General features: G+C 48.9%; 1 protein-coding gene across 9 annotated transcripts in view; it reads right to left on the reverse strand.

Annotated features, from left to right (window-relative positions):
* SLC39A11 (solute carrier family 39 member 11) overlaps positions 1-25,286 on the reverse strand; it is a 427,475-nt gene that overhangs the window by 276,416 nt on the left and 125,773 nt on the right. For 5 of the 9 annotated variants that reach the window (XM_086687907.1, XM_086687908.1, XM_086687910.1 and 2 more), the window contains 2 exons: positions 23,044-23,202; positions 18,924-19,022 (listed from right to left, as the gene is read on the reverse strand). The exons of 2 other annotated variants lie outside the window; for them this stretch is intronic. In XM_086687907.1, coding sequence (XP_086544033.1) covers positions 18,924-19,022; positions 23,044-23,202 — 258 coding nt within the window. The remainder of the gene's footprint in view (positions 1-18,923; positions 19,023-23,043; positions 23,203-25,286) is intronic. 2 more of the 9 variants (XM_086687909.1, XM_086687912.1) reach the window with 1 other exon arrangement.

A 25,286-nucleotide genomic window follows, 5' to 3' on the forward strand; every position in this document is an offset into this window, starting at 1 on the left:
TATCATCGTCCCAACCCTCAGTACATGTGAATTTGACCTGATTTGGAAATAGGGTCTTTGCAGATGATCAAGTTAAGATGCGATCATTAGGGTGGGCCCTGATCCGATATGACTGTGTCCTTGTTAAAAGGGGAAATGTGGATACAGAAATAGAGACGGGCACACAGGGGGAATGCCATGGGAAGAAGGCAGTTATGCGATCAGAACCCAAAGAACTGCCAGAAAGCAGGCAAGAAGGCTGCAACATATCCTTCACTAGAGCCTTCAGAAGGAGGATGGCCGTGCCAACACCTCAATCGCATCTTTTAGCCTCCAGAACTTACAGAAATGATAAATTTTGGTTGCCTAAACCACTCAACGTGTGCCAGTATGTCGAAGCAGACCTAGGAACTAACGTTCTCTCCAGTGAGACCCTAGGTTCCCCGAAGGCAGGATGGCCTGGGAGCCACCTCTGAAAGTGGAACCATCCAGTGTCTGCACAACCTTTAGCAGGGGATGCTGGGGCAGTGATCCAAACTGTCGTTGGGGAGGTGGACTCATTTGGCCGGTTCTCAAACCTGGCCCAGACCCAGTCCGAAGAGCCCCCGTGAAGCTTTTTGGAAGTAGAAGCAGCTGAGCCCCACCTCAGGCCTCCTAAATCAGAATATCCAAGGGTCAGGTATGAGATGCCACTCGCCAGGCACTGGCCCACGGAACTTCCCAGGGCCCCTCAACCCTGGGATTCCATCGACCTGTAAAATGGGAATAATACAGAACCTCGCTCATAGGATTAAGGACTGAATGAGTTAACACACAGGTAGGCCTTAGAACAGTGCCTAGTATCTAATCACGCGGCAAGTGCTATCTAGCCCCAGATAGAAACTAAGGGATGACCTATTTACTACCCCCAACTACAATGACTACAGCTTTCTGCTTTAAAAAAGGGGTGTCCCTAAACCAGAAGAGACTCCCATGAAAAGCAGCAGCCAGTTTCTGATCTGTTTCTTTGTTAGCTGAGCAGACTTAAAACAAATGAAAAAGTCCCCAGACCTGTGTTTTGTTTTAAATAGCCAAGTGTTCATTTTGCAACAAGAGCTATTTTTCATTTTAGGAAATCAAAGCCTTTTTTTAAGGTTAACTATAACCGTCAATTTTTTTTTTTTTTTTTTTTACAGGAGATTCTACCTCGTCAATGATTTTCGCTTTTAAAAATGGAAGTGCCATATTGGAAACAAAATGTCTCCCCCAAGTCAGTTACATTGAAAAGCCTAGAGAGGAAAACAGCCAGCCCAAAAAATCAAATACACATTTGAACTGAATACACGTTTCTCCAAAGATGACATGCAAATGGCCAACAAGCAGAGGAAAAGATGCTCAACATCACAATCATCAGAAGACTACAAAACCACAAGGATATGTCATCTCACACTGAGGACGGCTACTACCAAAAACAAAATAAAACAAAACAAAACAGAAAATGGCAGTGCTGGTGAGGCTATGGAGAAAATGGAAACCTTGCGCACTGTTGGTGAGACTGTAAAATCGCACCATTGCTATGAAAAATAGCACGGCAATTCCTTAAAGAATTAAAAACAAAACTACCACCATGTGACCCAGAAATACCTTTTGTGAGTTTCAAAAGAATTAAAAGCAGGGTCTCAAGGAGAGCCCGCTGATTCCCCTGTCAAAGACATCGTTTCCCCCTTCCCTTCGATGTCAATAACACTCTCACGTTCACAACAGCACTACTCACAATAGCGAAGGGGTGGAAACAGCCCACACATTCATCAGCAGATGGGAGGGTAAACTAAATGTGGCATATCCATACAGTGGAATATTACTCGGCCTGAAAGAGGAAGAGAATTCCGACACCAGCTACAACCTGGATGAACCCTGAGGACATTATCCTAAGTGAAATAAGCCAGACAAATACTATATGTGGTTCCACACTCACGGGAGATCTAAAGTAGCCAAATTCATAGAAATAGGAAGTAGGAGGGTGGTTACCGGGGGCTGGAGGTGGGGGCAGGGAGAGAACGGGGTGGTGCTGCTAAATGCATACGGTTTCAGAGCTGGAAGATGCAAAAGGTCTGCAGATCAGTTTCACGATAAGGTGAGCATACTGCATGCTACTGTACCGAACCCTAAAAATAAGATGGGCAATTTCACATTATGTGTTGTTGCTGTTTTTTTTTTTACCACAGTAAACAAAAAGAAAAACAAAGCAACGACAACAAAGAGAACAGCAGACCGTGATCACTAACTGCTGGAGGCTGGCGTTCCACAGCACAGCCGGATCTTGGCTCCTTTTTATAGTGTTTTCCTTACTCTGGTATTGCCTTTCCTCTAATTGTTGAATCCTTTTATTTGCAATGAAGTGATTTTTACGGGGATAACAAGGAACAAGGAGCAGGCAGTACAAGCTTCTCTTAAATTGCTTGGAGGAACTATCATGCCTTTTAACTCGGTAATAGCAAGCATATAAATATTCCATTTATGTCAAATCATTCTGCTTACAAGAATATGCGAGATATGTCTTAAGGATATAGATTACCTTTCAGCAATCCAGACTGGTATCTTTGTTTTTGCCTTTTAAGAGAATTTTTAAAGGGCATCTACTGTTCTAGGAAATTACCATTGTACTTGGGAAGTATGTTAACTTAAAATGACAGTCTGCCATGCGTCCTGACCTCCTCTACTTGCTCAAGCCAGGCTACGAGTGAAGATAGCTTTTTCTTATTCCACGGTTTCGAGATGTAGACTTTCACATTTATTAAGAGAAAAGTAATGCATTCCCACCTTGAAAATTAAACACAGACCATTGCAATAGACTATCCATCAGCATTCGAGTCCTGGGATACCGGTCTTCCAGCAAAAGGCTTCACATATGGATTATCATAAAACTTAATTATTTGGGGGACATTACTGTCACCTAAGAGACAATGAATGTTCTTCTAAGAGGTTCTCCAGTAATTTCTTTTGTCTTCATCACCAGAGCAATTTTCTCTTTTGATGAGAACTCATCCTAAATCACCCAGCGTAAAAATGGATAATGCCGCACGTATTATCAGACTATTTGCAGATGACGCTGTAAATGGCTTATCCGTCTCATTACATGACAAGTGTAACATCACAAATACCCCATCTCAAGGCAAGCAGGAAGCTGAAAACTTAATTAAACAAGATAAGAACTGATGCTGTGTGCTACCCTCATGTCCTCCTTGGTTCCAAAGTTAGAACATTGAAATTCACACTAATGCAGGACCTTGATGACTACTACAGATAAATTACTACGATTGGTAATAAACTTTATAAACTCAAAGCCTGCCCAAATTTGGGCAACTTGATTCTCGATAGTTATCAAAATTAGAAATGTAATCATTGTCACTAAAACTGACCAGGAAGAAAATACAGGAGATGCTCAAGTACAATGGTGTGAATATATTCAAAGAAGACATTTCCTACTTCCTTTTAATATCGGGATTTTGTAATTACCCTCCACCTCCCCTGACGTGCACCTGCACACACGTACATGCACACGGACACACACACACGCATGCCTGCAGACACACGCATGCACTCTCTCTCACACCAAAATCTGGCAGATTTTTTTGTAGCCCACACACAAAAATTTAGAGTACTTGAATTACATGACCGCCAAAGGCCAGGGACCATTACTACAAAATGTGGGAGAGACGTGTTGGTAAAGATTACGTAAAAACATGAAGCCCACTGATCCACTGTCGAACACAATGGTTCCCCCTTCGCTTCAGTGTCATTTATTCTTATGATTTACAATGTTGTCTTTAGGTTTTAACACTGCTCCTTAAAGAACTATTTCAGAGATGCAGAAAAGCACAGAGAATAACAAGATTGAAATCCATGCACTCCCTACCTTAATTTAACAAAGGTAAACCTTTTACTATAGTTGATTCAAATTTTTCTTTAAGTTTATTTCTTTTTGAGAAAGTGTGAGCATGAGCGGGGGAGGGGCAGAGAAGGAAGGAGAGAGAGAATCCCAAGCAGACTCTGTACCGTCAGTATAGAGCCCAATGTGGTGCTCGATCTCACAAACCACGAGATCATAACCTGAGCCAAAATCAAGAGTTGGACGCTTAACCGACTGAGCCACCCAGGCGCCCCTGTTGATTCAGATTTTTAAAATAAAATTTTGCAAAAAGAATTGGAGCTGCCTCCACCACCACCCCCAACTAAGAGGCATTAAATTTCTGGAAAAGCTCATGAGTACCTTTCATAGCCATGTTTTTACACTTTTAATAGACACACCTAGGGGCGCCTGGGTGGCTCAGTCGGTTAAGCGGCCGGCTTCGGCTCAGGTCACGATCTCACGGTCCGTGAGTTCGAGCCCCACGTCGGGCTCTGTGCTGACAGCTCAGAGCCTGGAGCCTGTTTCGGATTCTGTGTCTCCCTCTCTCTGACCCTCCCCTGTTCACGCTCTGTCTCTCCCTGTCTCAAAAATAAATAAAACGTTAAAAAAAATTTTTAAAAAAATAATAGACACACCTATATATTCCTATAGGCCCATAAAAATATACAATGTTATTTTATATAATTTCAAACATTAAATATTTTTTAACATTTATTTATTTCTGAGAGACAAAGAGAGACAGAGCGTGAGCAGGGGAGGGGCAGAGAGAGAGGGAGACACAGAATCCGAAGCGGGCTCCAGGCTCCGAGCTGTCAGCACAGAGCCCGTCGCGGGGCTCGAACCCACGAACCGTGAGATCGTGATCTGAGCCAAAGTAGGTCACTTAGCTGACTGAGCCACCCAGGCACCCCTATAATTTCAAATTTTAAACACTATTTCACTTTATGTAGCATTCTGCAACTTACTTTTGGTTTCTGCTCAACATGAGACATTTAGCCATGTCAATATATAGATGCGGCTCATGCATTTTAACTGCTGTTTAGCATCCCATTTTGTGAATTTACCGCAATTTCATTATCCATTCTTCAGATGACTAGTATTTTATTTCCAATTCTTCACCATCATGAGACATGCTGCAATGAAACTTCCTATGCATGGCTCCTCGTGTACCTTTGTGAGAACGTTTAGAGAGCACAGACCTGAAATGGGAATTATCTGGTCACGGGATGTGTGCAATCTTCGATTTTACTAGACATTTCCAAACTACTCACTGTGATGGTTGTAATCAATTTGCACTCCTACCAACAGCACATGCAAGTTCCCATGTGCCCAGATCCTCCTTGGTTAGCACTTAGTTTTGTCCAACTTTTTTCATTTTTTGTTAAATATAATGGATGAGAATGTAAGTTGCATTCCCCTAATTACCAGGGATGTGGAGCATCTTTTCATGTATTTGTTGGTCCTTTAGGGCTTCCTTCTCTGAATTCCTAATCTAATAGTTGGTTCGTTTTTTATTGAGTATGGGTTGTCCTTTTCTTATCAATTTGCAGGAGATTTTTATATAAGCTAGACACCAATACTTTGTCAGTTATATGCACCGTAAACATCTCACTGGCTTTCAGCTGATGGTATCTTAGGGTGCCTGGATAGCTAAGTCAGCTAAGTGTCCAACTTCAGCTCAGGTCATCATCTCACAGTTCATGGATCCGAGCCCCACATCAGGCTCTGTGCTGACCGCTCAGAGCCTGGAGCCTGCTTCAGATTCTGTGTCTCCCTCTCTCTCTGCCCCTCCCCCAGTCGTTCCTCTCTCTCTCTCTCTCTCTCTCTCTCTCAAAAATAAACATTAAAAAAATGTTTTTAATAACTTGGTGGCGTCTTTTGTCACAGAGAAGTTTTTTTTTCAATGTTATCAAATTTTAAATGCTTCCTTTTTTTAAATTTTTTTTCAATGTTTATTTAGTTTTGAGAGACAGAGAGAGACAGAGCGTGAGTAGGGGAGGGGCAGAGAGAGAGGGAGACATGGAATCCGAAGCAGGCTCCAGGCTCTGATCTGTCAGTACAGAGCTCGACACAGGGCTAGAACCCACGAACCGTGAGATCGTGACCTGGGCCAAAGTCGAACGCCTAACCGACTGAGCCACCCAGGCACCCCGTCAAATGCCTCCTTTGATCATCCCTTGGTTACTCATTAGAAAAACCTGAAGAAGTTTTTAAACTGGGGGGGTTTAAAACAACAGAAATTTACTCTCCCCAACTTCTGGGAGTCACAAGTCTAAAATGGAGGTGTTGGTAGGGCTGTGCTACTTTTTTTTTTTCAAGGAGAGAGAAACAGAGCATGAGCAGGGAAAGGGCAGAGAGAGGAGACACAGAATCCAAAGCGGGCTCCAGGCTCTGAGCCTTCAGCACAGAGCCCGACATGGGGCTTGAACCCACGAACTGCGAGATCGTGACCTGAGCCGAAGTCGGACGCTTAACTGACTGAGCCCCCCAGGCGCCCGTCTCTTCCTCTTCTTATAAGGACATCAGTCATACTGGACTCGGGGCCCACCCTACTCCAGCATGACTTCTACTTAACTGATTACATCTGCAAAGAGACCCTATTTCCGAGGAGAGTGACATTCTGAGTTTCTAGGAAAGACACAAATTTGGGGTTTCCTATTCAACCCAGTACAGCCGCCCCTCAACTTTGCACCCTGCCAGGTGACTGGCTCAGAGCGAAGGCAGACAACAGGCCTTTGGAGCAGAGCCACCCCACCCGTCTGCAGTCTTGCCACTTAGACACTTTGCTGACAGCGAGGAAATCAGTCCTTATTGACTGTTGTGTGTATGCGCTGAGGTTTCACGCTCCTGTACACTTTGGACCACAGCAACAAAGAGCCTGCTACAGTGTATCGTTATTTTTTTTCAAGGTTTATTTATTTGGGGGAGAGCGCAAGCAGGGGAGGGGCAGAGAGAGGGGGACAGAGGATCCGAAGCAGGCTCTGCACGCTGACAGGCTGACAGCAGTGAGCCTGGTGCGGGGCTCGAACTCACGAACCGCGAGATCATGGCCTGAGCCGAAGTCGGACGCTCAACCGACTGAGCCCCCCAGGCGCCCCCCGCAGAACCTGTGTCTGCAATGCATACCCCACTTCCTATCAAGGCCATCTACCTGACAAATCCCAACCTCATCCTCAAGTCTAAACACAAGTACCAACTCCAGGAGCCTTCTGTGAATCCCTCAACAGACTGAGTCACTCTCAGTGCTCTCGCCTTATACTCTTTCCCATTATAGTAATTACTGCACTGTAATTGCTTGTTTACATAATTATAAGGCTTTTGATCCCTGGCACTAGCAAAATGCCTGGTTCCAAAATTTGGCGCTAAATGAATCACAGAAGAAAAAGGTCTGGTGGGAACAGGGCCGTCGGGGGTAGGGACAAAAGTGGGGGCAGAAGAGTCACGGCCCAGGTCACGGCCCAGGAAGGGAGACCACAAACACCGGCAAAAGTCTGCCAGTCCAGACGCCATCGACGTGTGATCTTGACACATGTGACCGCGTTGGGGTATTAGCCGCCCCTTCCCCCCGGATAAAAACTCGTGCGATCCCATCGAGCACGGAACAGAGTGGGGAAGGGAAGCAAAAGTCAGGGTCGGGGAGGTCCCTGCTGAAGCATCTCAGTGAAGAGGCGAGGAGAACCAGCCTGCACAGGATTCGCAGACTCTGAGATAGAAAGGAACTGATGACATTTCTGTGACGATGACCGCAGCGAGGGGTTAATTAGAGAAGAGTAGCAATTTTTTCAAGAGCTGGTAGGCAGCATTTTCCGCCACGTGCAGTGGGAACGGGGCATGAGCTAGAAGTGGCTCGGGGTCTCGCAGAGAAAGACAAGACGATAAAATGGCAATAGTGACTCATAGAAGGCACAGGTCTGCAAACACGAGTACAGCCCTGTCTCCCTCGGGGAGGCCACTGGCCAACGGCTGGAGCCCTGGCATCCCGGGATGCATACTGCCAAGGGAAGAGAATTCGAGGGTCCTCATGACAACGCGAGTGTCCCCTTCTGGAGCGATCAATCATCCAAATTTCATTCCTCACCTTCTCTCATTGCCTCCTGCCGTCCTCAAAAATGTACTCATCTCCCAGCCCTGCCTTTGTCGGGAATGCAAGAACAGCTGATCTTCCCACTCCGCAGGCCTGCCGGGAAATGAATCAAAGCCAGGCAGGGCTCAAAGAGACCCTTTCCAGCCAGCAACCTCGCAGTGTTTAGCACTCAGCCGGGTAAGACCCTCTTGGGCTGCTAATTACTGACAAACCTGCTGAACACCTTGAAACCTCAACCATCAAAGGGTTCTCGTTACCAAGGCTTTATTGAGCCCTTATATTTATTTTTTTCATATACTTTTTAAATATTTTAATGTTTATTTTTCTTATTTTTTTAAATGTTTATTTCTTTTTGAGACAGAGAGTCAGAGCATGAGTGGGGTAGGGGCTGAGAGAAAGGGAGACACAGAATCGGAAGCAGGCTCCAGGCTCTGAGCTGTCTGCAGAGAGCCCGACGTGGGGCTCGAACCCACGGACCATGAGATCATGACCTGAGCTGAAGTCGGACGTTTAACTGACCGAGCCAGCCAGGTGCCCCGAGCCCTTACATTTAGAGGGAAGTTGATACGTGTGTGATGAGCACTTCCTAGGAGGTAATTCTCAGCCATTTCAGCATGTCGGGGATTGTGCACTTCTGGAAGAATCCACTGGAAGTCAGGAGCCCACTCCCTACTGTGGTGAACACTGCCCATGACCGTGGATGGATTTCTTTTATTTTGGTTGTGCTGTATCTGAACCCCGTGGTGTGTAGGAACCGCCCGCTTTCTGACAGTTGATACAGAATGAAGACCTCTTCCCATAACAGGACCTGAAAACCTACAGACACCCAGTTTTACGATGGCATAGCTGCAGCTGGGACACAGCCACATGACTGAGCTCCGCCAGTCAAAAGCACCCACGCTGGGCTGCCTGAGAAGGCAGTGAAATCGGGCGGGGATCTCCCCCCTCCCCCCATCCCTCCTCCGTCCTTCTGGTGTTGGCTGATGCAAAAGTAGCGGCCACTGTAATCAAGTCGTGTATCTGGCCAAGACTCGGGCGTGGGGCAAAGTAGACGCATGGGCTGCCCCGGGGCCAGCGGTGCGTTGCTCATCAGAGCAGTGCGGTGACTTGGTTTTGGGTGGTGCTCTCGAAATCTGAGCCCTGGAGCCTCGTTCTCCAGCTTCCCTCCTCTCTTGCCGACATTCTGGGAGCGGCACGGTAGCCTCTTACAAGCTCCACTTCCGTTCAGCCAGCCAGAAGCAGTGTCCGTTGCTTACAACCCAGAACCCTGACCCATGGGCCCAGTCCTTTTTAGACACAGGATCCCAGGGTTCCCGGGCCAACGGCCACCGGCTGAAATCCCCACTGGCCCGAGCGTCTGCTTCTACACCTCTGTAATCCTCGGGCTGAGGCCTTGCAAACTACGTTTTGGTCCCGCCAGTCGTTCTTCGGTGGCTTCTGCCGGTGAGGGGACTAAAGGGAACCTCACAGGGCTTGAGAGGGGCCGTGCTCCTTCCTGTCTGCTGGCCGCTGCCCCTCCCGCAGCTCGTCTCCGCCACGGCGGTGGCAAATCCTTCCGGTACTGTCGGCCGAATCCAACCCGGACTTTTCCCGGTACTTGTGGAACAAGCTTCACCGGGCCCCAGCCCACGACATCAACACCAGCCTGCTGGCACGTCCTCCTTGGACGCTGAGGGCCCCCCCCTCTAAGTTTTAATGATGCTGCCTTCTTCCTCGATTTCCTCAGCCCCAGGTGGTAAGAACTACCACCTTTGAGGCCTTGGAGCCCTCTTTTTACCCTGGCTAACGACTCTGTACCCAGTGGGCAGTTCTTTATAGTGAAGTCTCTGTGTTCAAATGACGAGTGTGGTTTCTCTCCCAGACTGGACCCTGAGTGACACAGAATCCTAGCCTTAAAGAAAGCCAGTGTGAGTTGAGTAGCTCTTTTGCCGCCAGAGAGGAGAGAAATGAAAATGAGAAGGAATCAAAATTTACCCTCAAGTGAAGATTTAAGGTCTCAGAGACCCTACAAACATAATCAATCAATCGATCGATCCATCAGTCAATGATTTTAAGGTCTCAGACTCCTCATCTCAAGGGGTGAGTCCTACACACACGGTGGTGCCAGGACCTCTGAGCCAGGGCTGAGGCGGCTGCAGGAACTGGCCCTGACCCCTGCGAGGGGCGAAGAAGGGCTGGGTCACCCCAGGCCTCTGACAGTCGCCTCCACCACTGTCTTTGCTGCCCTAACAAAACCCCACACACACGCTGTGGGGCTTGAACAACAGACATTTATTGCTCACAGCTCTGGAGGCTGAGAGTCCAAGCTCAGGGTGCCCGCGGAATCGGGTGCTGACAAGGATCCTTGTGATATTGGGATTTGTAAGAAGAAATCGGTGTCTGGTCTTCGTCCCTGTTTCTGGCACAGGAGCTCTTTAAAAAAATACCCTTGGGAAGTCCTAAGCTGTAAGAGCGGATTAAGGTGTCTTGATATTCATGGCAAACCTCTTTCCAACACACCTGAGTTTATGTGAATGAGGTGACCTTTAGAAAGCACCTGGTTGCCAGGGGAACCCACCTAGAGAGGGCTGGAACTTTCAGCCCCATCCCCTGACCTCTGGGAAGCAGCCAGGGATTGGAGGTTGAATGGGTGACCTAATCAACCGTGCCCTTGTAATGAGATCTCCATAAAACCCCAAAGGCACAAGATGCAGAGAGCTTCCAGGGTGGCAGGGAGACGCGGAGGGCTGACGTGTGGGGAGCTCCCCGCACCTTCCCGTACCTTCCCTGCACTGCTGTACCATCTGGCTGTAAGTTTTATCGTTTTTCAACAGACCAGCGATCTCACAAGTACAGCTGACCCTTGGACAACATGGGTTGTGTGGGCCCAAATGACAGGCGGATTTTTTTCCATGGACAGAGCACGGCACCGTAAATGCATTTTTTCTTCCTTGTGATTTTCTCTTCTTTTCTAATTTTTTTTAACGTTTACTCATTTTTGAGAGAGAGAGAGAGAGAGAGAGTGGGGTAGGAGCAGAAAGAGAAGGAGACACAAAATCCAAAGCAGGCTCCAGGCTCTGAGCTGTCAGCACAGAGACCAACACGGGGTTCGAACCCCTGAACTGTGAGATCATGACCTGAGCCGAAGTCGGACGCTCAACCGACGGGAGCCACCCAGGCGCCCCATCCTTATGGTTTTCTTAATATTTTTTTTTCCCTCCAGCTTACTTTACTAGAAGAATGCAGCACATAATACGTACAGCATCCAAAATACGGATTAATCAACTGCTTGCGTTATCGATAAGGCTTTCTTTCAGTCAACACTGAGGCATGTTATTACTAGTTAAGTTTTGGAGAATTCACAAGTTACACGGAAGGCCGCCTGGGTGGCTTCGTTGTTGAGCTTCTGACTTTGGCTCAGGCCATGACCTCAAAGTCCATGAGTTTGAGCCCCACATCGGGCTCTGTGCTGACAGCTCAGGGCCTGGAGGCTGCTTCGGATTCTGTCTCTCCCCCTCTTTCTGCCTATCCCCTGCTCCTGCCCACTCTCTCTCTCTCTCTCTCTCTCAAAAATAAAAAACATTAAAAAAAACTTTTTTTAAGTTACATGGGGCCTGCATGTATGCGGGGGAGAGGCTGGCACCACTAACATCTGCTTTGTTCAAGGGTCAAGTGCAAACTGTTTTCCTGAGCTCTGTGAGCTGCTTCAGCCGACTAATCAAATCCGAGGAGGGGGATTGGGAACCTCGATCTATGGCTGCTCGACGATCAGGACACTGGCAGGTAGACAGATATCTCCAGGGAGATAGCGTCAGAACTGAGTTGAATTGTAGGGTACCCAGCGGGTGTTGGAGAACCGCTTGGCAGCATAGAGAAGACACACACCACGGAGCCTTCTTCCTGGGGGGTAGGCAGCCACCCTGCGTCCCCACGTGGCAGAGAGAGAGAGAGATCAAGCTCTCTGGTGCCGCTTCTCGGAAGAGCACTAATCCCACCACTGAGGGCCCCACCCTTGAGGCCTCATCTGAACCTAATTATCCCCCAAAGACCTCACTCCGAATACCATCACCCTGGGGTTTAGTGGTTCATACGCTGGGGGCCGGGGGGAATGCCTAATTCAGTCCTGGCAACAACCCAGACGTCAAACCGGGGGCACAACCTGCTAGCAACCTGTTACATGAGTATGGTAAATCTAGTTACGGAAAGTGAAGGCATCAGGCAAGTTGAAGGTTTCCGCCTCACCTACTCAAATCATTTTGGCCTCTGAGTGGCCACTGGTCATTCTTCCTCTGAATAATCCATCTGAGAGAAAGACACCACAGCAGGAGTGGCAAAGATGGGCTGTGGTCCTAAGGGTCCAGTTTTATGGGCAGAACTTTTCAACCCAATAGAAGAAAGAAGGGGCCATCTGCTTATAGGATATCCAAACATCTATGAGAGAACATGTCACTTTCTAGAACCCAGAGGCAAGACCAATGAACATCACAATGAAACCCTCCTCCTTTGAAGACGGCAAGCATACACAAACACATAGACACATCTCCCCCAACACACACACACACACACACACACACACACACACACACACGCACACACACACATACGTTTTACTAAGCCTGGATCCCCAACAGCTTCCACATTTCCTGATGTAAGGGAACTGACATTTATTAAACACCTACTGTATGCCAGCCAACCTGTGTGGTAGGTACTCTGTAAGCATTATTGCCACCATCTCAGGTAGGATTCTATCCATTCTACAGATAAGGATACTGAGGCTCAGAGAGATAAGTAGCTGTTGCAAGACAGGCGGCCCTATGAATCCAGGGCGATTTGGTTCAACGCCCATGCCTGTTCCACTACAACATGTTGCCTCTAAAGAATCTTTATACCCACTTAGAAACGCAGACTAGGGTGGGGAGCATGGCGGTGTTAGATAGAATTAAGATACAATACATATAATGGCATAGTATTACCTAATGCCATTATGGAGGAGTATCCTTCTACGTCAGCATATAATATGCCTTCACAAAATATAGTATCATTATATAATATAAATAACCCACCTTTATCCCCAACTGTGATGTTGAACTAGCACTCTCTCAGCAAGAAAACCTAGCTTTAGCTGGCGCATCCCCAGGCTCATTACGTACAGGTCCTGCCTTAAATCGCTTCCGGGCATCTTCAGCGAGCCGGTCTCCTGGGACTGCAATGGCACCGCCATATGGAAGCTTGATATTCAAGCAGCTTCTGACAAAATGGACGGGGTGGTGAGCAGAGTCAGGATCAGGGTGTCAGACGAAGCAAGGCGACCGCTTTCGCAAAAGGCTGCTGGGAGAATCGGGGGAGGTGGTAAGGGCAGTGGTAAAGGGGAGCGTGTGCCAAAAGGTCTCCCAGGTGATTCTGGCGAGCCTGGAAATGTGCAACTCAGAGAACCGGATCCTCTCCCCTTTCATCCTGACACTGTCCCTTCGTCACCGGCAGAAAGTCCTTCTGTCCCTCTTTTCGGAGGCTTTTGCAATAGGAAAACTTGGCTTAGAAGGGAAAGAGAAAGGTATTTGAAGTGCAGTGAATTTGTCAAAAACACCTGAACAAAAAACAAGTTATGAGTAGCCTTCAGTCGGCCGTCACCACATCGGCTGCACATCGGAGCCTCTGTGGGGATGTGTTGCCTTAGGTATCTAGATCAGAAGCGCCAGAGGGAGGCTCAGGTGTTAGTCTTTCTCTAAAGCACCAAAGACGACTTCCTTGCTCCTTCCCACCTCCCCTCCCACCTCCCTTCTAACACACTTCCTGATCATACCCCTTTTTAGGCAAACATCACCAAGAAAGTACCGCCATGAAAACCTGTATAACGGATTCAAATTTCAGATTCGGTTTTTGGTTTTTTCACCTGCACGTTTAATTATCTCTGCCTCATGTTTGTTTTCTTCCAAGAAAGCGGCCAGTCACAGAGGGCACGGATCCGCTTCCAGAAAATAACTCACGGGCACAAAGTCCTTTAAAACTTGGAAGCTGTAGGGAGTTTTCACAAAGATGATCCCCTGCGATCTTCCCTACACCTTCATTTACTCATCCATCAGACGCCTCCTGGAGACCTACTATGTGCCAGGCACTGTGCTGACTGGTGTGGAGGACACGGCGGGGACCAGAGCAGACTCATCTTTACCCACGCTCCTGCCTTCAGGCCCCCAAGGGATCGGGCCCACAGGTGAGCACAGCACAGGGAAGACGAGGGCCACACGGGAGAAGGGGCCAAGTGGAACCAAGACGCGGGGTGGTCAGGGAAGCTTCGCGGAGGAGGAACACACAAAGGGCATCCCGTGGGGTAAGCAGGAGAGAACAGTGTTCTGAGCTGTTTGCCAGTGCCACCGGGCTCGTAATGGTCACTTAGCTTCTGTGCTAGAGTCGGAACGCTTCCGTCTTACTCGGGTCAAGGTGAGGAAAGTCCTCCGATTGGAAAAAGGACGCTCCAGGGGGGATTGGCTGTGATTCTGGAGCCCCGGTGTGCTCCTGCGACACAGGGATGAAGTCCCTTCCCCTCCGGCCACCCCTGAGACACAGGACAGAGAAAGGAACTGCAGACTTCACGCAGCACAGAGCATTTCTGGAGGGGGTGCTGTATAACACCACACCACCACTACCACAGAAATACATTGTCGTTTCTCCCCGGGGCTCCACAGGGGGTGGATGTCATCCGACTCTGTCCTAGGAACTGGCCAGACCACACCTCTGTGCCCACAGTTCCCTCCTCTGTTCTTCTCGGACACCAGAACCCTGACTGCCCTGGGGCTCGACTCTCCCCAGCCTTGGGGCCTACCATCGGCACCCGGATCCCATCCCGGAGGAGCCGGACAACAGGGGTGTGGCCGGATTGCCAAGCTGGAGAAGGGCACACCAGGCGCCTCGCCAGGGATGTCACTGCGAGTGACAGACACACAGGCTGCCACCCGTGGGAGGAAGGAGCTAACAGAGATGCGCACCCAATTCCGGCCCTGTAACCCTCTGCCACCATCCCCTGTGCCATAAGCTGGGCTCAACACCTAGACTAGACATGTATTCAGTCCCAAGTTCATGGGAAAAAATAGGGAATCTAAGCACGGAGAGCAAATGTCAAGTTCTAGAAGGGTTTGCATTTAAGAATCAATCCCTGGGGCGCCTGGGTGGCACAGTCGGTTGGGCGTCCGACTTCAGCCAGGTCACGATCTCGCGGTCCGTGAGTTCGAGCCCCGCGTCGGGCTCTGGGCTGATGGCTCAGAGCCTGGAGCCTGTTTCTGATTCTGTGTCTCCCTCTCTCTCTGCCCCTCCCCCGTTCATGCTCTGTCTCTCTCTGTCCCAAAAAAATAAATAAACGTTAAAAAAAAAAAAAAAATTTTAAAGAATCAATCCCTGCCAGTGTATGGGGCACCCGGGTGGCTCAGTCGGTTGGGCGTCCGACTTTGGCTCAGGTCATGATCTCGCGGTCCGTGAGTTCGAGCCCCGCGTCGGGCTCTGTGCCGACAGTTTGGAGCCTGGAGCCTGCTTGGGATTCTGTGTCTCCCTCTCTCTCTGCCCCTCCCCGGCTCACACTGTGTCTCTCGCTCAAAATAATTAATAATAATAATAAACATTAAAAAAATTTTTTTTTAATCCCTTCAAGTTTATTATAAAAACGAGAAGTGTTTAGCGCTTGCTTTCATGGTGCTCTATGGCCTCTACCGGAGCGACAGCTTACGTGTGCCCCCGTGCACGCACACGTGCGTGTTTTCATGCCAGACCCACCGAGGGTCCTCTGGGAAGACACAGCCTTGACGGAGGTTGGCCCCGAGCCCTCTGGTCAAAATCTGGAGCACACAGTCCCCGGTGCTCTGGGCCACTGGCTGCAAAGCTGCAGGCATTTTTCTGCAGGCATTTTTCTGCAGCATTCACCACCCACCCCAGAAAGCGAGGGGGGCAAGCGGAGGGGAAGAGAGGGAGTTGGCGGTACGTGTATCCACGGCCAATCCTGCACCGCGAGACTGCACACTGGCGACACCCGCGGTTTTCTCAAAGCAGCAGCAACCACCCCAGGCTAGACTGCTGCAACGCCCCTTGCAGCCCCTGTGCACGCCGGCAGGACCGAAATCGACACCCGAGCATCTTCCTGAAAGTCGCAGGAGGCTGCAGAATGCATCGCAGGCCCAAGTATGGCTCCCACTTGCACCTTGGGACCCAGGGGGGCCTGAATGCCACTCTCTCCAGATACCGCGTGCCGGAGGGCCTCCAGCTTCAGTGCGTCAAGAGCTCCCCAGGGCGATGCAATCTCCTGCCCGTTGCTTAAAAGACTCAAAACCCCTGTTAGGGAAGCCCTCCGAAAGACCACCTTTCCACAGCGCTCTCCAGCCAGGGCTCACACGCTGTTGCTTCTGTTGCTGGCTACCTTACGGGTTTGCTCCACCAGGAACTAAAGTATTCATTAGTGCCGTGTACCGGTTAGTGGGCTTGGCTGCTCAGGGTACGTGCTCAGTCAGCCTGCCCATTCCGGTGCAGGACTGCAGCGGGTTCTTGTTCAAGACACCCAGTCCCTAAACGGATGGCCTCCACTGACATCCACGGATGAGCTCTCTGTCTGCCTACCCGAGTCACCTCTCAATCTTAGTACCGTAAGTACCAAAAGAAACTGAGGGAACTTTGTTATGGGCTGAACTGCGTCCCCTAAAATCCTTACGTTGAAGCCTTAAACCCTGTGCCTCACAATGGGACTGTAATTGGAGACAGGGTCTTGAAAGAGGTCGTTAAGAAAGAAACAAGACCGTTAGGATGGGCCCTGATCCGATCCGACTGGTGTCCATATGAGAGGAAATTTGGACACACAGGAAGATGCCAGGGACGCACCTGCGCAGAAGAGAGACCACGTGAGGGCACGGCGACAAGACAGCATCTCCGAGCCAAGGAGAGAAGACACAGGAGAAACCCACGCTGCAGACACCCTGATCCCGGAGTTCCAGCCCCCCGAACTGGAAGCAGATACATTTCTGTCGTCTAAGCCACCTGGTCTGTACTATATGCTCTGACAGGCTTAGGAAATGGACACAGAAGCGCAGAAAGTTAAGCAATATGCCCATGTGCAAAACCTCCTTCCTCTTTGACCTGATTCTGTAGACACTGGAGGTGCCCCATCCACCCCGCGCCCCAGCCCCTGCACCGGGGGCTCTCCCCAGCCCAGCCAAGATGCCAACAACCGATCAAGCCTGGGATGCGCCTTCCAGTGTCAAACAGAATTGCATCTGCCACAGCCCAACCAAGTAGGAGAAAGAAGGAAGCACTGGCAACTGAGGCAGAGAGCCAACCTTTGCTACGGAGCTAGTTGGGCTCATCAGACGATGCCAGGCTTGTGCTACAGACTCCCAGGTGGTTCCTACGGCAGTTCCTCTTTTTTTGTAAGAGAGTCTTGCCATCCCCGCCCCACCCCCATCTTCTCTCTGTAAGGTGTTCTTTCTTCGGTGAGGTAGAATCGGAATGCTAAAGATGAAGGGAATCCGTGGAGAAGAAAAGCATCCGAACCCTCCTGGGGGGGGGGGGGGCGGGGAGAGGGGAACGGAATAATCGCCTCCTGCAACGTCTGTCACTTCCAGACACTTGTCATAGGTGGTCCCTCATAGCAACTCCCGCCAACCAACGTGGACGTCGGCAAAAGTTGGACGCGTGTTACAAGTATGTGCACACGCTGCTTGTTCAAGTTCTCAGCAGAGCCATCTTCTTGCCGTTACAGAGAACACAAAGAGACACTTAACAGGACTGGGGACACAGAGAGATTGGGGGCAGAGATAAAGAGGGGGCAGAGAAGAAGGTAGGACCCCCGCTGCTTATGAACTTGACCTGCCCCCCCCTCCCCCCCCCCCCCCCCCCCCCGAGCCTGTCTGGGCAGGACCACCAGCCAGCCTCTCTCAGATGAGAGATCTCAGATGGAATCAGATTCCCGCCAGCTCCCCTCCCCCCTGCAGTCTTCGGGCAGCCTCCTCAAGAGAGAGGAGGGAGGGGGTGGGGAGCACACAGCTCCCAGGGAGAAGGCTGCCAAGACAGAAAGCAAGCTGAAAAAAGCAAGTAGCAACAACACAGACAGTATGTTACCATTTGTTTTTCAGAAAACACAAAACAAAATTACATTTCCAGATGTACATGTATACATACGTAATAGCACGGAGGGATCTAGCTACTCGATGATGGGGAAATCACCCGGCAAACTACATACATACAAGTTAGGTGGTGGGGTGCTGCATAGGTGTTAAAATGACTGCAGATAAAAGTCATTTCAAATTTAAAAATAACACACAAGAGGGGCGCCTGGGTGGCTCAGTCGGTTAAGCGGCCGATTTCAGCTCAGGTCACGATCTCGCCGTCTATGAGTTCCTGCCCCACGTCAGGCTCTGGGCTGACAGCTCAGAGCCTGGAGCCTCCTTCAGATTCTGTGTCTCCCTCTCTCTCTGCTCCTCCCCCGCTCACACTCTGTCTCTCTCTCTCAAAAATAAATAAACATTAAAAAAAATTTTTTTTAAATAACACACGAGAATGCACAGTTTCCAATGGTATAAAACTTCATGCACACACATTCACGAGAGAAGGGAGCTCTAAATGAGGCAGAGCTGGGACTGCTCTAGAGCGGATTGAAAGCACACTCGGGCGATACAAGCAAAGGGGGAACGTGTTTCTATTTCACTGTTTAAAACACACAACATAATTCATTTTCTTGCAGAAAGAAAAGAGAAAAAAAAATCTGGAAGGATACCCCCTAAACTAATAACAACGGTTGGTGTGGGAAAGGATAGGAAGATGGAAATGTCATAGTCCACTCAGGCTGCTATAAAAAATGACGAGAGCAGCTCCCAGCTGGCTCAGTCGGTGGAGCGCGTGGCTCTTGATCTCAGGGTTGTGGGTTCAAGCCCCATGCTGGGTGTAGAGATTACTTAAAAAAATAAGACCTATTTACAAATGACTATAAGCACAGTGGCTTATGTGCGACAAAAATGGATTTCTCACAGTTCTGGAGGCTGGGAAGTCCCACATCAAAGCGCTGGAAGAATCCGTGTCTGGTTTCTTGTTCCTAGACTGTGTCCGTGTGTCCCCATGTGTCCTCACCTGCCAGGGGTGGCAAGGAGCTCTTGGGAACCTCTTTATAAGGGCACTGAGCCCACTGTAAGGGCACCACACTCGTGTCCTGATCGCCTCCAGAAGGCCCCACCTCCTAAAACCATCGCATTGGGGGTTAGGATTTTGCCACATGAATTAGAGGGGGACACAGTCTATAGCATGAAGGGAATTTCACATAAGGTTTTTTTGTTGTTGTTTTTTAGTTTTTATGGTGAGATTTTTGTGTTGTATTGATGTAATAGTAATGGGATTAAAAAGAAAGACAGGAGGCCTTGGAAACACACACCCTACTGTCCTTCCCAATCCTACCCTTCTACCCACCAGTAGAAAATCACTGCTTTAAATTCAAGGTGAAGGCTTCCCACCTGCTGCTATCCTTACCTTCATATAGAAGTAAAACTGCAAAGATCATAAAAAGGCCAATGTCTCCAAACAGCTCTTTAATATCTATTCTGTCTCTCCCTGGGGCCTCCAAAGGGAGCCCTGGGCTTGGGCTGGTCCCAGTCACATGTACCAGCCCCCTCTGGCCAGCCTTCTTCCTGAGGTCTAGGAGGTGGCACCTATGTGCCTACCCCCAGCCTCCTCCCCTCTCCCATTAAGACGCCATTTGGCAGGGGCACTTGGGTGGCTCAGGCAATTAATTAAGTGTCTGACTCTTGAGTTCAGCCCAGGTCATGATCTCACAGTTCATGAGTTCTAGTCCTTTGTCGGGCTCTGTGCTGACAGTGCGGAGCCTGCTTGGGATTCTCTGTCTCCCTCTCTCTCCACCCTGTGCTCGTGTTCTCACTCTCTCTCTCTCTCAAAAATAAATAAATTTAATTAAAAAAACAAAGACACCATTTGGCAAAATCTCCGTAAACCTCTGTGAGCTCATTGCCCATGAACAGTTACTGCCTGAGCTTTCTCTGCTTTACTTCCCGATAAAGAAAAGAAAACAAATATCCAGTTCAGGGAGCGATTTGATGTATCTGAAGTTAACAAAGCCACAACAGGGTTAACCTGACAGGCTGTTAGGAGTAAAACCCTTTTCATGAGCAATATTTTGCTTGGGCTGCAAAAGGGCAACAGATAAATGTGAAAGGCTGCATGAACAGAAACGGAGTGGGTTGCTAACCATCTCCTTCCCATAAACCCAAGAGTCTGGGCTCCCAAACTGCCTTCTCAGCTTCCTGAGACCACTACCTTCCCAGGGGGCGCTCAATCAGTGCGGGACCACCACCTGGACTCCAGGTCAAAACCCATGAACTCAGACTCCAGAAAGCATCTTCGACAGATCCAAGCTGCTGCCCTTTCTGGGTCTGGAAAGCAAATTAGCAGTGAAACCCAGGAAACCTCGTCCTGTCTCAGAGCGATGGCGGGTCGGGCTTCAAAGCACCACTCGTCAATGGCAGCATCTGTCTTCGGTGACTATAGCAATTATAAATCATTCTTATCCTTTTATAAGACCTTCCAGGGCAAATTCCCCTTCTCCTATCAATGGCCAGAATTAATTTCTTTTAAAATGTCCTAGAACACAGGCGCCTGCCTGGGTGGCTCAGTCGGTTAAGTGTCCGACTTCAGCTCAGGTCATGATCTCACGGTTTGTGGGTTCGAACCCCGCGTCGGGCTCCGTGCTGACGGCTCAGAGCCTGGAGCCTGCTTCAGACTCTATGTCTCCTTCTCTGCCCCTCCTCCATTCATGCTCTGTCTCTCTCACTCGCTCCTCTCCCTCAAAAATAAATAAATGTTAAAAAAAATTTTTTTTTATTTATTGTCCTAGAACAGATGTTTACTCTCAGGCTGATCTTTCTGCTGATTAGCGAGCTTCTGAGCATTAACGGTTATTATGTCCTTTCTCAACCCCCTTCGAGTTCTCTCCCTGGATGCTCCGCCGCCACTCCCAAGCCATTCCTAATTTTCTGTACAGTCTGTCCAAGACTTTTCCCTGGGATCTTCTCCATATTCAAAGCACATATTAGAACAGACATCAAGCAAAAGGTTAAAAAAATGTGCTGCTGCCTGGTGCCAATTAGCCAATGACTATTTACACTGCCCAGAGAAAGTCCCCACGTTCAGACAGCTGATCAAATATAGCTGGGGACCTCCTGCCCACCCCCAGTACCAGTGAGCAGTGGCCCATCATGAGTGCAAAGAGCCCTCTACAAGAGACTGTCTTAGAAGCCCAGTGGGGACTAGGTAGGAAGGGCAGAATGAGACCCAGCGGGGGCTGTGCAGAGCCGCTGAGCCAGCCCCTGGACTGCTGTTGCAAGAGTTAAGGCCGTTGGCTGTCAGATCTTCCTGCCAGGGCCAGTAGAATACATCCCAACAGCAAGTTCACACATTACTAGGGTGGATCTGAGAGCAGAATATGGCAGCCCACACAGGAGACCTCTCAAAGTCATTATCATGCAACATAATGAACAGCAAGGAAGCCAAGGGTCCAGGGCGCAGAAAGTGACACTGACATTCAAGCTCTCGATAAATAAAAAAAAAAAAAAAAAAAAAAAATGACACATGGTCTTTCCTCCAAGACAATATCATGCCTCTCCACCCAACCATCACATCCAGCTCTCTGGTCCAGAGGCTGGTCCTTCTGGGACATGAGTAATCAGCTTCTCACCAGCCCCAGGGTCAGGTTCCCAAGAACCCGGCCTTCTCTCCCTCCGGTCAGGAATTTAAGGCAAGAAAGAGGACAGGAAGGCAGGGAAGACAATGTCAGAGTACCTCTTGGGATAGATGTCCAGCTGACTCCTGTGAGCCTGACCTGATCCCAGCTCATCAGAATCCAACAGAAGCAATAACCTTCAACCTCATTCTCCCCGATAGGGTCCTTCCTCCTCCTCTTCCCTTTCTGGGTGAGCAGAGAATTCAAGCACTAGCTCAGATCTCACGGAGGACTTCTGCCTGCCTCTAGGGCTGCTTGGGACACAGCATCTGGTGAGGCTGTATGTTCCCGTACTGGGTTCTTACTGACACTGACCTTTCTCCACTGACAACAGTATATGCAGACTACCTGGTTTTAACCAATGGCATTCAGTTACAAGCTCGTGACTTGACCTCGGCTCTCTCTGTCAGCGATCACAGCCAGATGGCGGGCTGTGGTTCATACCATGCTACTGCATGAGTAAGTAGAGGCTCATCCCCCAAACCCAACCCACCAGCCCTAGTTTACCGAAAAGGCCTAACATCTCTGGCTACCCCCCCCCCCCAATTCTGGTGCCTTTTTAGATTAAAAAAAATTTTTTTTTAACATTTTTTTAATGTTTATTTATTTTTGAGACAGAGAGACAGAGCATGAACAGAGGGGGAGCAGAGAGAGAGGGAGACACAGAATCTGAAGCGGGCTCCAGGCTCTGAGCTGTCAGCCCAGAGCCCGACGCGGGGCTCGAACTCACAGACCATGAGATCATGACCTGAGCTAAAGTCGGCTGCTTAATCGACTGAGTCACCCAGGTGCCCCTAGATTTTTAAATTTTTACTTTGCAGCCCCTGAAGGGAGTTATCCTCAAGCTATAGGAAGGAAAACTAGAGCTGAGGGACACACAACCAGCAAATGGCAGAAGTGAATTCAAACTCAGAGCCCTGCTACCCAATGTCCCTACTTCATCCTCCTGTAAATAAGCTCCCGTCCATGTGACGCTTGGCCAATGGTCTCAGGCTAGAGTTGGGTATGTCATCATCTCCCTGATGACAGTGAACGCTCCTTAAGGGTCAAGACCATGATCATATTCACTCACTTCTCCCGGTTTCTAGGTCCGCTCATATACACAGTGCCACAGAGTACGACATCAGCTATACTCTATATTTATAATGAAATCTGACATTTAAAATCTGAACTCACCAAAATGTAACTAAGGGAACGATTAGTCATATTACCAAGAGCTTATTTTCTTTCAGGGGGAAAAAAAACCAGTCACAATTCAGTGCCTCTAGGTAAAAGCCCTAAATGCCTTAAAATATCTATTTCAATATCACTGGCTGCTCAACAGAGACATGAATGGCTATGTCAAGTCTGAAGAGTGGTACTCACCAGGTGAGGCATCAGGAGGTCAGCCAGGTAGACAAACGCAGCTCCGAGAGTGAAGCCGATGGCCACAGGGAAGAAGGCAAAGGCACCAAAACCCCCAGAGGACGTGGCCATCTCCACTGCCGGGGCCAGGAGAGACCAGTAAGAAGCCGCTAACATGACCTGCAAAACCACAGTGAACAATAAGCCATTAAACCAACCGCACAGAAGGTGTTTCAAGTGCAGACTTCAGTTGCACTTGAACTGAACCCAACACATGTGCTAGGCCTTCAGTCTTCCACGGTAGGTACTATCTCAAACCGAAAGGCCACCACCAGAATGCCTGGAACGGGTGCTATAGGAACAAAACACGGGGCAGACTAGAGCTGACCTTGGGAGAATGGAGTCCTAGATGCTGTCATCTAGCCTCTAATCCAGTGGGTCTCACCCATGGGCAACTGTACCTTCCAGGGGACGTTTGGCCATGTCTAGAGACAGTTTGGGTTGTCACAGTAGATGTGGGTCACACGTGTCTGTCTCCCTTCCATTTTTACCTGTTAGCTTTCTAGGTCTGCTCTCTGAGGCACCAAAGAAGGTATCCTTCCTCTTTGACACGTGGCACCCTTTGAAATATTTGAGGACAACCACTGATCAATATCAGCTCAGTCTTGCCAACTTTGTTGTCTCTCAAAGGAAAGAAGGGAACTAGTACTCATTGACCACCTGCTATTTCCAGGGAAATGTATCTTTGATACCTTATTCTATCATTGCCACAACCTGGGAGGCAGATGCTGTTTTCTGTTACTATCTGTAGAGAAAGAAATCGAATCTAGAAGTAATAAGAATTTGCACAAGGATGCACAGCCAATAAATGGCAGATCCTGAACTGAACAAGTAGGACCTAATCACCTCGATGAGGGCAGAAACATGAAAGGAAAGAGAAAAATGAAGCTGAACCCAAAAAAACCTCAGTGAGGTCAATTTGATAAAACTTTCCAGTGTTTACCGAAGTAAACGCTCATCGATGGCTGTTTACTCTTACAGATGCTGTGACATCTCCTTGGCAGATACACCCACTACCCATCGTAACCATATGACAGTCGTCACTGACATGCAAAGTGTTGAATGGGTTTCTAAAAATGATTTAATTATGCCTTGCCTTTAAAAAAAAAAAAATCTGCATCACCCATCTCCAAAATAACACTCAGAGTGACAGAACGAGGAATTACAAAAGCAACAATAAAGAATAAATCCATGCAGAAAGTAATTTCTCTTCTGCCAACAATCACCCACACATGATCAATTGCTCTGGGCCCGATTCTCCTAGCAAAAGTCTTAGGGCCACCCCCCGGAAAATTGTATCTGCCTCAGAAACTTCCAGAAAGAAAGAAAATGTCTCATCAGTTCAGTTCCACGAGATCATCCAAGGAAGCCTGTGGGCCCCTTCTCCGTGACACAGCCCAACACGTCCCCGACTGTTGTCTCATGGCTTTAGAATTCAACAGCCTTTGAGAGCTGCTGTTCGTGGAGAACTCCACACCAAGGAGGATCTGCACGCACCTGTCCAGCAACCTCTTTCCCTGCACGTTCCAGGGCCTTCCATACAGCCCCACCATCAGCAACTCTAAAATGGTACCATCCAGGAAGGCCATTCATCTCATCCTTCAATCCCTCCCGCACCCTATCCTTGTCGATGCCACGGGTCGGGGGCACTTCCTCAGCCTCGGTTCCCCATCCCATCTTGCACACCAAGCGCGTCTCCCTCTGCCCTAGCTCCTTTCCGTCCCTCAGCATCCCTGTGTGCCAACCTTTCCTCTGCCCCTCCAGATGAGAAATACAAAATGTTCCCGTGGACAAGTGACACGAGGTACAGGGCAAAAGAGATGTGCCCCTCAAGGCAGGGGTATGCCAGAATCTGGGGTGCTTTAAACAGAAAAGCAGCCCAGATGATTCGGGTGGACCCCTCCTTGAGAATCACTATTCTTCATCCTTCCAGATACCCAACTGGACCCAACTGGATTTCCTTCATTTCTTTTCCTCACCATCCCTGCCACCCACATAAACTAGAAAAAAGACCAGAGAACAGTCATGAGATAGTATTGGGTTGCCTGTCCCAAGCGACCACAAGGCCCAAAGAAAAGTTATTTAGAGGGCAGATGTGGTGGACAAAGATGTGATGACTTCCCCCCCACCCTGCCAAAGACAGCCACATCCCAATCCCCAAAACCTGTGAGTATGTCACCTTACATGGCAAAGGGGACTCTGTA

This window comes from Puma concolor, chromosome E1 (assembly GCF_028749965.1).
Source record: "Puma concolor isolate L17-30 chromosome E1, mPumCon1.1.hap2, whole genome shotgun sequence".
NCBI lineage: Eukaryota > Metazoa > Chordata > Mammalia > Carnivora > Felidae > Puma > Puma concolor.